General features: G+C 39.9%; 1 protein-coding gene across 4 annotated transcripts in view; it reads right to left on the bottom strand.

Moving 5' to 3' along the window:
• Positions 1-14047, bottom strand: part of CTNNA2 (catenin alpha 2) — a 502913-nt gene that overhangs the window by 394755 nt on the left and 94111 nt on the right. For all 4 annotated transcript variants that reach the window (XM_032686520.1, XM_032686521.1, XM_032686522.1 and 1 more), the window contains one exon: positions 10142-10337. In XM_032686520.1, coding sequence (XP_032542411.1) covers positions 10142-10337 — 196 coding nt within the window. The remainder of the gene's footprint in view (positions 1-10141; positions 10338-14047) is intronic.

Genomic DNA, 14047 nt, shown 5'->3' with positions numbered 1-14047 from the left:
AAAAAATATGTATTTCTTCACATATTGTAGAAATCACATAGTAGGAACAGAGGTTAAAAGCTGACTTATCTATAACCAAAAAACACCAAAAAAAAAAAAAAAAAAAAGCCAAGCACAACTCTGAAAGTCAATTAGAACAATTATGGACAAATGAGATTTGCAAACATCCAAAATCCAAATCAGTGGAGAGTCTAGATTTTCATTTTTAGTAGATACAAAAATAATTCTACATTCCATGGGCACTTCAGAACAGGCTCCTCTTCCCATTTTCATATATAAACAGCAGCCAGAATATCTTGCAGATCTGAAGTTTAAAAATAATTTTTCTTTGATAAAGGGATGAAAAAAACAGAGAGAACAAGATAGCTGGAGATCAGAATACTCTAATTTGACACTTCTCAGAGGAAAGCAGCGACTGCTATTTGATTATAACATTCTGTATTCCCTCACTCTGCAAAGTATTACTGGCCTTTGTAGTATGTGAAAAATGTACTTCAGACACAGACGTGTTCCAAATGGTAAATGGAAAGGCAATAAATTAAAGCCTTTTATATATTGACTAAGCATGTTTCAGGATTCAGATATTAGGAGGCGTATTTCAAATTTTCATGCTGTCACTTTCAATACTTCTCTCATCAACTACCACTTTCTGAAACCATATCCAGAATTAAAGCCCAATCTGTATGGGAGAATGAAGCTCTTGTACAGCTTTTGAAGCTGGATGAGTGCCACGGAAAATGCAGCCGAAAATAAAGAACACAGAACAAAACATACTGTAGGCAAAGAGGAGAGCAGAGGAGGGGGTAAGGAAGACCCCTAGATAAAGCTTAGTGCTCCAAGAACTGCTTATGTCTATCCCATTAAATGTCACTGGGTATCCATAGAATCATGGAACGGTTTGGGTGGGAAGGGACCTTAAAGCCCATCCAGATTCAAACCCTGCCATGGGCAGGGACACCTTCCACTAGCCCAGATTGCTCCAAGCCCCATCCCTGGCCTTGGACACTTCCAGGGATGGGGTAGCCACAGTTTCTCTGGGCAACCTGTGCCAGGGCCTCACCACTCTCACAGGGAAGAATTTCTTCCTAATGTTTAAATCTAACCTGTCCTCATTCACCTCATTCACCCTCTTGTAAGTAAGCAGAGATAATCTTGGTACCATGGATCAGAACCCAAGGTCCCCCCATCTGAGATGAATCACAGCAGTACTTCCTATTCCATTCTGATCACAGAAAACCTCACTTTGTTAAACTGAAAAGATATTTTACCACTTCCTTTACAAAACTTACTCAGAATTTTTTTTACTAAGTTTTTTAGTAACTGGTTTGGGGTTTTTCTGTGTGTGCAATCATCACGACATCACTTGAAATTTCCCGGTAAGTTTTTGAAAGACTAAAAATCCATCATTCAGCCCAGCAAGGGGGGAAGGACTGGAGAGGTGGAGACAACAGGACAAAACACAACGGTACTGGTGCAGAAAGAAACCTGTCTTTCCCTTTTGCCTTTGTGACATATCCCATATTGTCCACTAGCTCTTCATTTGGCAACCACAGCACCAAGCCTGACAGAGCTCAGGGAGCACTTGGACAGTGTTCTCAGGCACGTGGTGGGACTCTGTGGGGTATCCTGTGCAGGGCCAGGAGTTGCACTCCATGATCCTTGTGGGTCCCTTCCAACTCAGGATATTCTGATTTTAATCTGACTGAAACATGAAGCAATGACCAAATCTCAAGCCCACCTCCTCGACTTTCTCCCTTCAAAAAACTACTTCCCAGTTTAAATATCCAAGACAAAGCCCCTGCACTGCTCCAGATCTCCCACCAGTTTCTCTGTCCATCACTGCATTAGACAGCAGGTGACACTCTCAGCACCTTTGCTCTGTTAAAAATTGCCCTCAGTGGTGATGGAAGTTTTAAGGGACACCCACACAGGGTCATGTGAGGTCACTTCACTGCCAAGCAAAAAGGAATCTCCTTCCAAATCCTTTTGATCCAGTGGACTAAAATAACTGATTTTCCACTTCAAAGGATGAATCAAACTTTTCCTTCTCTTTACATTTTTTTTTTTAATGTTCCATTGAAGAAAAATAATTTCAGTTCAGAATTTCTGCCCAACAAATGGAGAGTGATTTCATTTCCAGCTCTCAGCTGGAATCCAGGTGATGTTTCACCAGCACAGAAATCAGAACAGCTTCATAAGGAGAAGCTGAGATGCTCTATAATTTCACAGTGACTGTTCTTCTGAGGGGTCAGAGCCTTCAATTCAAATCTCTACATCGAATTAGGCAGAGAGGCCACTTAAATACACACTCCAGGAATGCCAGAAAATCCTCCTGCAGAACACTGCTCATGGTTATCTCAAAACTTAATTGAAAAGGATGCACATTAAATGCTGTTGGGGATTACTCACTGTGAATCAAGCCTACCCAGTTTTGGAATTCCTGCTGGAAGACAGAACAGGGGAAGACAACTGCCTGTGGTGCCTCTTCCAATTCGTAAGACCCTGGTTTATTTTATTTTTTATTTAAATCCTAGTGAGACTGTTTTCCAAATTTGACCTGAATTCAGAAATTTCATGCATACTGATACTGCCCTGGGATGGGTGGTGGAGTTAAATATTTACTGCAAAATATGGCCTAGTTACAATCCCTTGAGAGGGATTTTTTTTTTTTTTAAACCATGCTGCATTTCTGCAATCCTTTCTTAAATAAAACCTTTCTTAACAGCAATATTGCTTCTAAAAAAAAAAAAAAAAGTAGTAATTTGAGAATCTGAGTTTAGAACTCAAGTCAAACACTTCTGGAAGACACACTATTTCTATAACTTGCCATTTAAAGTAAAATTTAATTTTTGACAACTGTCAGAAGTTGACATTTTAAAGCAAATTTATTATTCCCTAACATAAAGCTATGATAGTGACAAAATCTTCAAGAAAGACAATATAAATAATTATAGTATAAAAAAAGAAAAATCACCACATATATTAATTTATATTATTTTTTCAAACATATATCACTGCTTTTGTAAAATCTGCCTCAAACTGTCATGTCTAGGCAATACATCAAACCCCAACTACCCTTTATAACAAACATACCTCGGAGACATAAGTCACTTTCATAAATTTAAACTCACACGAGCTTAAACAAAACATTAAAAAGTGAAATGAACATTAGAAAAGCTCCAGACGAGGCTGGAACAGAAGTAAATCTTTTGGAAATGGTGCAGAGAATAAGCACAGTTGGCTTTAGCAAGAACCAGTATCATCATCAGTTCAAGACCTCCCCAACAGCCTAAACCACGTGTACAGAAAATCATAAAATCATGGGATGGTTTGGATTGGAAGGGACCTTAAGGACTATCTAGTTCCAACCCCTGCCATGGGCAGGGACACCTGTGTGCATTTCATTTTTCTCTATTTTCAGCTTCTTCCTTAAGGACAGGGATGATGGGATGTATCTCATTATGGGATGATGCAAGGGAAAACTTGTAATGGGATGTTTAGAGGAGAAACCAAAAGTGGGTAAAAGGAAGGACCGAGATGATTTGGGGAGGAACAAACATGGAAAAGTGGAGGGATAAGAGGATAAAAGGGGCCAGCTGTGTGTGAACAGACTGCTGGTCAGTGCACTTGTCTGGCCAGATTCCTGATCCCCAGCTGCTGGACAGACCATGGCATGTGGAGGTCAACTCAAACATCTGCTTCCCTGTGCTTGTGGGTGTGGGTGTGTTTTGGGGAGTGGGGCAACTGGGGAGACCAGGATCCAGCTACGGGATAGAGTGAGGAGCTAAACCCAGCTACTGAAAGGTATTATACATACAAATATAGGTATTTTACACCTACAGGTGTTCAACTGTTTCACAGGAAGATGGAGAGGTTTGGGTTAGAAGGGACCTGCAATGAGCAGGGACATCTTCAACTAGACCAGGTTGTTCAGACCCTGAGGGAGCATCCACCCCCTCTTTGGGCAAACAGTTCCTGTGTCTCACAGAATCATGGAAAAGTGAGTTCTCAGTGCCTGATGTGTGTGGTCAGACATACATATACACACATATATAAATGTAAAAATGTATATATATGAGCCGTGTATGCCTGTGTGTGCATGTGCTTACTGGGAATATATGATCAGTCTCTTTACTGCTTGGAACTGGGGCCATGGAGCTGCAGAAGCCTCACTGCTGGATTTGGGAACCCCTGGCACTACTTATCTGTGCAACAGCTCTTTGAGATGCTCGACACCATCTGCTTTTTCATCACGAGTGTTTTAAATCATTTCAGAAAAGGCATTTTAATGTCTTTCTGCAGCTAAATTCTCTGAGAGCTGAAAGATAATTAATGGATGGAAAAGGGTCTGGAGGAGCCAGCGCTGGAGTATTTGCATGGAATGACATTTAGTGTGCCAGATTTCCGAGGAGGAGCACTGCAAAGGTGAATAACAACTGAAGTCACTTCCACACGTAACAAGCAATTCAAAATAGATTATTAGTATTTTTTAATAACAAGATAGAGTTTCATTATGGTCAAAAAAAGAGAATATCTTATTGTACACACAGGTTTTTTTACAGTGCAGACCAAGAGTCATTCCCCCACTAGGCAGGATTGACCACAAGCCTCATCTCATCTTTCAGAATGGAGAGAAGTTCTAGTTTGTCTCAAATAACTGCTCCCCAGTAATTTCTTTCCACACAGACACACTTTCTCCTTTACCAAGAACTAGCAGACACTAACTTCTATTAGCAAAAAAAATGTGAAGTTCTCATATAGTTCAGTGAAAAGTTTTACAAATAAACATAGGGAGAACATACATTTAAGTGAAAAGATATGAGGGTTTTTTCCCTAAAAATTATTTTCTAGATTCTACAGGAAAAATTCTAGATTCTCTAGATTTCTCTAGCACCCAATCCAGATAAGAAAAAATAGCTCAGGTCATGTAGACAAAATCTAAGTGATAAAATATTAATATCAGATTCTTTTGAATTATTTTTAAGGGATCCATTATTGCTCCCTCATACTTGCTAGATTCAACCCCAGTATCTTACAGTTCTTTCATTCAACTCAGACTGTGGGAATAACAATCAGACAGAAAGAGTCAGAAAAAAACCACCAAAAAATCCCTCAAATAATCAGTGCTCAGTTATTACAGTAAGAGATACCTTCACAAATCTTCAGTTGCAGATCAGCCCTTCAGTTTGAGTCCAGTCACAGGGACTCAGAGTTGAAAATACACAGAAATCAGACAATACTCCATCGTTTGCTTTCTCTGTAAAAAGAATTTCTTCCTTTCCCACCTCAAGTGAGAGTTGTATTTTTACAAGTCTTTTAATGGTTTCTACAGAAACACCCTCACGAAGTAATTTGACTTCTATATATTTTATAAACTAGGAAAAAATGCTGCAGGAGTAGCAGAGAGACAGAGAGGGCAAACCACAGCCATTAGCTGAATTCTTATTAACCAAGTGAACCACAGAGGAATGGATTATTTGTATTTTAAATGTTAAACCCAAACTATTCCAGGAAAGATTTTAGGTACTAATGGGTACAAACCTTTTTTTTTCCTTTTTCCTTTTTTCTTTTTTTTTTTTTTTTTACAGGTCAAAAGGACAGCAGAGAGAATAGATTGGGTCAATCCTGGAAAGTCTGTGGTAGATGACTCTCCCAAGAAAGTAGATCTGAAGGCATAACATGCCATGTAAGAAGATGTTCATACCCTGGACTTAAATGTATGTAAGATAAAGGAAGGAAATCCAGTGGGAAAAGGGACAGAACAGACAAAACTAAGTACAATCAGAAAGATGGGCTAACATTAAGTTTGTAAGGTAAAGAGGAAAAAAAAAAAAAAAGAAGGGAAAGACATTTTATTTTTATTTTTATCTTCTACTTTGCATTTCAAAACCATGACTGAACACGAGCGACAAGAAGGACCACCTCGGGTGAAGACAGGACAAGAGTATGAGGAGACAGAAGTGAGAAGGGTTAACAGGGAATGTGAGACAGAGAGACAACATGAGACAGGGGAAATTCCAGAATTTCAAGGAAATTCCAAGTTGCAAGGAAGACAAAGTAAGTGTCTAATGACACAAAGATAGCAAAGAAAAGGAGAGGGAAAGGAGTAGAGGAGAGCAGCAGGGACTCCTTGGGAAACAGAGATGGTTGCAGTTTTTTAATGTAGTTAAGAAAGAAAACTGAATTAATTAGAGGGCAGAAACCAAAAGTCAAAAGAGATTCTAAAGAGAGTGGAAAAGTTTTAAGGAAGGCAAAATCCCATCAAGGATTTTATTCTTCAGTCAGGAAAGTCAAGACCTCCAGGTAGTGAGTGCTAAAGACTTGGGATAACATGGAACTGCAAGGACGGGGGTTTGGGAAGGAACTGCTGGTCCAACAAGGCCTGACTGAAAGAAAATGGTTAAATCAGGAAAGGTCTCCTAAAATACAAACTGCCTGAACTGGGGTGATGTTTTCAGCCTCAAAAAAAATATTGTGTATCACAAAACTGAGACAGTTTTATGTGAACGTACACGGCGTTACAAGTATCAGTGCAGAATGTGCCTCTCTCCATGTCAAAGTGCTGTCATTGAAATCACAAGAGCTCAAATGAACTTAAAATAGCAATAAAAATCATTCTAATAACAACTAGCTTCTCTCATATGTGTATTTTGGAGTCTGCTCCCAACACCTGAGAGATGCAGATTCCCTGCTTTTCTCTCAAGGTCATTGAAGAAGACAGGAGGGAAGAAGTAAGGAAGACCTTTCATAGGATTTATTTTAAAATCATCCTTTAAAAAGTTTTCAAAACTAGATAATTAAAAGCATTGAAGCACTAAAAATATTATTTTTAGTGTGTTCCATTACAGAAAAAAAAATTGCCAAGAAAGTTTTGTGTCTCAGATGTTTCTCCACACTTCCAAGCTCACAGATAGTCACAGAGTACGTGGATCATATGCTTTCTCTACAATGTGCATAAATCTACTTGAACAAAAAATTAAGCCTATCTCAACTCTACACTGCCTTCAAACACAAAAAACAGTTAGAGCTATTTTCTGTCCCTTGACTGAAGTACAAATTTCAAATTATGGTGTGAAGTTGTATTGATTGTGCTTGAAAAGCAAAAAAAAATTATAACACAACCACCAGCTGCTGGACTAAATCATGTTTTTAATGGATGTTTCAGTTATATGCCAGGAAACTTCCAGGAAAATTACATTAAAATCAGACAGTCACTAGCACATACCTACAAATAGACACTGGCAAAGTAATTTAACTGATAGAATAAATTTACATGAATATAATGTATTTCCTTGTCTTGCCTTCTGCAGCATCCCAGACTGTGTCTTAATAAATTTAATCAGACCTGAGCCCGATGGACCTGCAGTTCTTAATAGATTTTTGTGTCAATCAGAACCTGAATTTCAACTCCACAGGGAATTTTCTTCTTCTCTAACAATCAATAAAAGACCAGTTGCATTAAGATACCCACACTATGAGTGTAGCAAGTATTGTCCTTTTTATTCCTATGAGTTCTTCTTTACTTTCCTGCACTTCCCAGGCTTTGTAGTTTCAGGGTTCGTGGTCATACTATCATGGAATGGGTTGGGTTGGACCTTAAAGATCACCTAGTTCCAACCCCAGTGTAAGGAGACATGAACAACAAACACCCACATTTCCCAGGTCTCATTTGTCCTTCCCAGAGGAACTTTGGCACAACCCTGACAGTACCAGAACCAACACCCACACAGCAAAGCATTCCATGGCACAGCAACTGGATAATTTCACTTGGACGGTTTTGAACTATAAGGACAAAGTGTTCCTATTATGGAGTCATTATGGGATACATAAATACACATAATTACACAGGGATGAGCTTTAGGCACAAAATATTTTCATCCTGCTCTTTGTGTTTTTAGAACCCAACTCCGTAAATCAAAACTGTTGATCATCCTCCCACGTTATTAAAGAGACAAGATCCTCAACACTACATATCCTTTGCATCCCCATTTATTCCAAAGTATTTTGCAAACGATACAGTGCATTTGTTTCACGTCCATCAATGGAAAGCAAGTCTCCCTGGCAGGAATTGCTGTCTGCAGCAGAACAGAACAGCACACGGCAGCGCAGGGCAGGAAACGAGGAGCACCCCAGAGCCAGCTGTGACTGCTGGAGACATTTTTAGGTTGAGGATGTAATTATCCAAGCTGGAACCCTGCCAGGAAATCAGCCAGCAAAACACAGCCTCGGTTCATTAATCCAGCTCTTTATGTCACTGAGCCAGACGTGTCGTCTCCCACCCCAGCGGGGCCGGTCCCGTTCGCACGGTTCGTGGCTGCTGCTGATGGGGTTTGGTGCCTCCCGTTCTCCAAGCCACAGAACCGTGTTGAACACACCCAGAAAAAAAAGCTGCTCCACTTTTCTGACAGGCTTTTTCCCCAGCCTGCAGCGTTGACAAAAGATGAACATCTGTATTGCTCTGTATAATACCGTTTGAGGTCTTGTTTTATCTCTCTGTCTCTCGCATTGTTGTTTGGGGTTTTCTAAAGTATAGATTCGAAACCGAAGAGAATAAAAGTCTTGTTGTCAATTAAAAAGTCAGAAATTCAGTCAAGATAAGACACTGCAACAATTTAGGCTGATGACTCAGTAGGAGGCTCCTTGGGAGAAGCTGAGTCAGCACCACAGACCCAAAGGGAGTGTTATAAATTCAGAGAGAAGGTGGGCACTCGTGTCAGCACTGAAGATGCTGAACTAGAATTTGGCACAACACAAAACAAGTAATGCAAGCAACAGGAAACTGAACTAGTTGACAAGTGAAAATTAATGCCAGAACAGCCAGGTATCAGCATTGAAATTCTACATAAAAAACCCAAATGAAACCCCACCATCACAAAAACAAAACCCACCCCAAAAAAATAAATCAACAACCCCCCCCTAGATTATTGAAATATCATTGTACATAGAGTATACAGCAAGTACTCAACTTGTTCAGATGTACTGCCAACTGAATACTTAAAAAAACCCAAACCACAGAGGAACAGGAAAACAGTAAAGCCAAATATACATACAGCAGAGAGGAGGAAGAAACAGCCTCAGGACAGAATAGACTGGAATATTCACTGATCAGTGCTTATGTACACAAAATTTTAACCCTGCCTGCTCATATGATCACTTCAGTCCAGTTTTCACAAGCTGAAAAAAACATAAATATGAGTTTTGGGGGACTAACTCACTGAAAATCAGTATTTTATGCCCAAGTCTTTTAGACTCCTTTTGAAATCCCAGTTGGAGGTGTGTCAGTCTTGTTCTAAAACCCAGGGCTGCTGATACTGGCAGATGGTATCTTTATATTATAGGATTTACAATGGAATAAACCTGAAAGGTACTTAATTCTGCCGCAATAAAGATAATTAGAATCAAAGTCAGTAAAAAGGAAATGTTTTGTTATGGGTATATATTGAAAACACATTTTTCTCCTACCACACAGGTTAATTTGAAAGCATCTGATATACATTTTACCTTTTGAACGAAAATTGTCAGAGGATATCCATGACCTCAAGAATATTCATTTGTCTTTTCACCAACAGCCAGATAATAATTTTTTTTAAAATTGCTATTAGCCTTCTATTTGCAGATTTGGATAATTTTTTATATATTTCAATATATACTTGAAATCAAGAAGTACTTCTGTATTGCTGCACTATTTGGTTGATAATTGTTAGGATGCCAAAATCCTAATTCTACATTTGCACCCACAGGCTTTAAAATGCTGCTCAGATTTAGCCAAGTAAAAAAACAGGTCATTTTGTCACAGAGCAGACTAAAAACCAAGTTGAAAATGAAACAATAAGCTTTAGCACTGGGCAGCCTGGCTGCTAAGTTATATTTGAGGCCACTATGTGGTGACAGAACAGCTAAAAGAGAAAAAAACAAACCAAACACATTGTTTTAGCAAAGTCAGAACATTGTTTATATTTGTTCCTATTCATTAAGGTATAGGTATTTTAATACTTATATACCATGAGGGTTTATATATATACTTATATATGGGACATAATTTTAATTATATTATCAAAGCATCTGATGCATTTTTTTCAAAAGAATTCTTGGAAAGCACCAAACGAAGCTGTTGCCCCTTAAAGCCTTTTGTCCCACATACCTTGTTTTCGAACATCCTCCACAGCAGCAACCAGCTCCTCCTTGAGATCCTGGCTCTCCTTAGCAATCTGATCTCCTTTTTCCAAGAAGTTCTGAGTGGCCTGTTCCACTGAGGCAGCCAAAACATGAGCCTTCTTAGAGCGCCCTTTCTTCTTGCCAGATGGCCCCTTATTGCTCGTGTTCACCAGTGTTGTCACCTTTGGGCATGAGAAACAAGTTTTTGTCAGTTTGAGCGATTCTCCAACTGCTAATAGGATCACCTAATTCAATTTACGCCACTACTGTCTCTTCCCTGGAAGGGATGTAGTGGTCACGTGTATTGAATAAATAAAATTTCAAAGTACGAGATCCAGCAGCACAACCCTCAAAAAAGGGTTTTCCCTCCAGCCTTTCTTCAGTTTGGGCTGAGCAAATCACACCCAAGCAGAAAAAAGAAAAAGGTAAGAACCAGGTATGGCAGGGCAGTGGTGCTAAAGCATCGTTTTTGTCACTGTTTTTCATTTTTTAGAAATGGATAAGCTGATAAAATGGACACTGAACACACAGGGGTCAGAAACCACTCAGAAATCAATTGTCCCTTGAGATAAGCACTGCCGGGGACATGGAAGTGGTGACAAAAACATTGTGGCTGTTTTCTGGGCATTGAGGTGTGAAGAGCTCCTTGGGTAAGTGCTGCTTTACTGTATTTCTATCATTTTGGGGTAAGACCACAGCAGACAGCGACATCCTGTCAGGATTTAAACAGAAGGAAAATCTGCTTCCTAAAGGAATTCCTTCCTGAGCTGTCAGTAAACTGATTAGAAACTTAAACCACAAAGCTTAACAACACAGCACGGGGGGTACCACAGCTTTTGGCTGGACCAAGAAGGAATCTTGCAGGACTCCAGCAGTGAAAGACTGCCCTCTGTAAAACAGCAGTACTGAACTGGGTATCATTGGGTGTTAAATGCATGAAAAAATAGCAATGGATCCAAAATGCTCAGGGATCCAATTCTCCCTACCCAGGATACAAACCAGGGTAGCTGAAGTGAGGTACTGGTGTCCTAAGTCACACATTCACTGTAAGAATGAGGAAGAGGAAGTCTTTTGGTACCAATGAGAGAAAAATCCATGGCATAGTAGCTACTTTCCCATTTTTAAAAAGCCAATGACCTAGAGCTTCATAAAAATTGCATGAAAAAATGGGAAAAAAAACCCCAAACCTAATATCTTATTAGCATAACTCAATTTTCTGGCAAGGCTTTAAAGCCAACTGGTTTATTTTAAATATCTTACCCCACCTATACTGGTACAAAGGACAGAATGTCTCTGTCAGCTTCTGTAACTAATTGATGCAGACCTCACCCAAAATTCCGTACAATTATCAAATATATCACTTGAAAATCACCATAAGCTCATTTGGCAACCCTGTAATGATCCAGGTTTTGTGATCACACTAGGGAACCTTGCTCTCTTATTTTATTAAAGAAGCTTCACACAGCCCTGGCACAGATCTCTGTTGGAAAAACAGAACTTCACTAATTAATAGTTCAGTCCCATCCTGAATTAAGGCTTCCTTACACAGCCCCAGCAGCACAAAAGGAAGGTGAGGCTGCCTTTGCTGAAAGCAGAAAATTCTATTAAGCATGGATTTCCCTATGGCAGAGGTCACGTGTGGGCAGGGATGCCTGAAGTGAAAGGGGACAGAGCTGAATCACACACTCATCAAATTAATCCCCAGTCAGCAGCTCCAGCTCAGAGAAGAACATTCCTGGCTCTGTGAATTAAACTGTCTTCCCTACAGATTTCTGAAATGGGTGGACCAGAAGTTTAAGAGTTGTTATTCTCCCCCTGGCTTCTCTTTCCTAATTAGGTGCCTGAACAGCGTTAGTTACTCAAGATTTTCCATAACCACATTAAAAAAGATACATATGTTGACAATTTTTGAGGAAAATATCAATATGCCTTTCTTTTTAATTATACTGCTAATCCTTGTGGTTTCTCACTGATCCCTCACAAAGGACAGATGCCTTGTTATCATCTTTTCAGTACAGACTGGGTGGTGAAAGCACTGAGAGCAGCCCTTTGGAGAAGGGCTTGGGGATACTGGTGGATGGAAAATTAGATATGTCCTGGCAATGTGAGTTTATAACCTAAAAAGCCAGCTGTATCCTGGGTGGCAGCAAAAGCCCAGCCAGTAGGTCAAGGGATGTGATTCTACTTCTCTCTTGTGAGACCTGGAGCACTTAGTCCAGCTCTGAGGTGCCCAGCACAGGTAAGACATGGAGCTCCTGGAGTGAGTCCAGAGGAGGCCAAAGAGATGCTTTGAGGGCTGGAGCCCTTCTGCTCTGGAGCCAGACTGGGAGAGCTGGGAGCATTCAAATGGAGAAGAGAAGGCTCCAGGGAGACCTGAAAGCCCCTTGCAGGGCCTAAAGGGGCTCCAGGAGAGCTGGAGATGGACTGACAAGGGCCTGGAGTTATGGGACAAGGGGGAATGGCTTTAAACTAAAAGATATTTATATTTAGATTAGATATAAGGAAGTTGAGGGGTTTTTTTGATTATGAGGGTGGTGAGACGCTGGAACAGGTTACCCAGAAAGTTGTGGATGCCCCATCACTGGATATATTCAACATGAGGTTGGATGGGGCTCTGAGCAACTTATCCAAGTGAAACATGTCCTTGCACATGGCAGGAGGACTGGGCCAGATGTTCTTTAAAGGTCTCTTCCAGCACAAATCATTCTGTGATTCCACAATTTTTAAATATCAATGACAGAGGCTGTTGGAGTTTCTCTGAGGGTGGGCAGCATTTATATGTTTCTTTGTTTTTAACAAATCAAATAGAACTCTGCAAACGTGTACATGATGAAAACCATCCACACAAATATTTTGGTTTGGTTGTGACAGGTGAAATCATTGTATTTCAGTTTCTCTGAAATATCATTAACTATTTGCCAAAAAAAAATAAAAAATCACTATTCTCCCATATGCACGTTGTATTTTTAAGTAAATATTACTTGTTCTTCCCAGTGGCATTTCCTGAATGTGAAGAGCTACAAGTTATTCCTCTCTTCTCATACACTCATATATCACCAGCTGCTGGAAACACTCAGTGAGCTCAGAAAAGACAGCCCTGACATTTCAGTGTTTGGGCCCTTTCACTTCGAGATATAAGGCTGCCCTTCCACTTGAGTGCACTCCCTCATTGCCTCACTGCTCGTACTAATGGGATCCCCCTGAGCACTGTTTTTCAAAACCCTCCAGTCTCCAGAGGAAGTTTGTTACATCAAAAAAAAAAAAAAAAAAAAAAAAAAACAACACTACAACTGTCTGGAAAACAAGAACTTCATTTCTTCCTTTTTCCGAACTGTCTCATGGCTGGATTTGCCTTTTTTTGTCTCCTCCGGCATCAGGATGAAGGAGAGACCTTTCAGAATACTTTGTGAGAGAAGCAGATTGTGTTGTGGGTTAAAGCACCAGCACCAGATTCAATTCCTCGCTCAAAGTGAGGTAGAGAACAGACTTTGAGCACTGTTATGTTTGTGACCTTCTTTATTTTGACCATTCAGAAGCAGAGCAAACACGTGAGGAACTTGATATATTCCTGGCTCTGCACACCAGAGACTGACTTTGTGATGTGGCTCTCAGCAGTGGCTCATTAGCTGATCCTCATCCAACTCCAAGGTATTATTGAGCAAAACACAGGAGAAAATGCTTTCAACAATTACTTCTTCGTTCACATACAAAATAGAAAAGCAGTTAACTTGGATTTTTTCCATATTTTTTGCAGAGAAACAGATAACTTGGGTTTTTTCCATATTTGTGCTTATTGTCCAGTACCATGTAAAAAATGGATTTTTTTTTCCCCTATTACACCACTAAAAGTGTGAACACAGATGTTCTGCTGAGCATGGTTCAGTCCATAATA

This window comes from Chiroxiphia lanceolata, chromosome 4 (assembly GCF_009829145.1).
Source record: "Chiroxiphia lanceolata isolate bChiLan1 chromosome 4, bChiLan1.pri, whole genome shotgun sequence".
NCBI classification, from domain to species: domain Eukaryota; kingdom Metazoa; phylum Chordata; class Aves; order Passeriformes; family Pipridae; genus Chiroxiphia; species Chiroxiphia lanceolata.
Note: the sequence above shows the minus strand (reverse complement) of the source record. Positions and strands in the feature narration are given on the sequence as shown.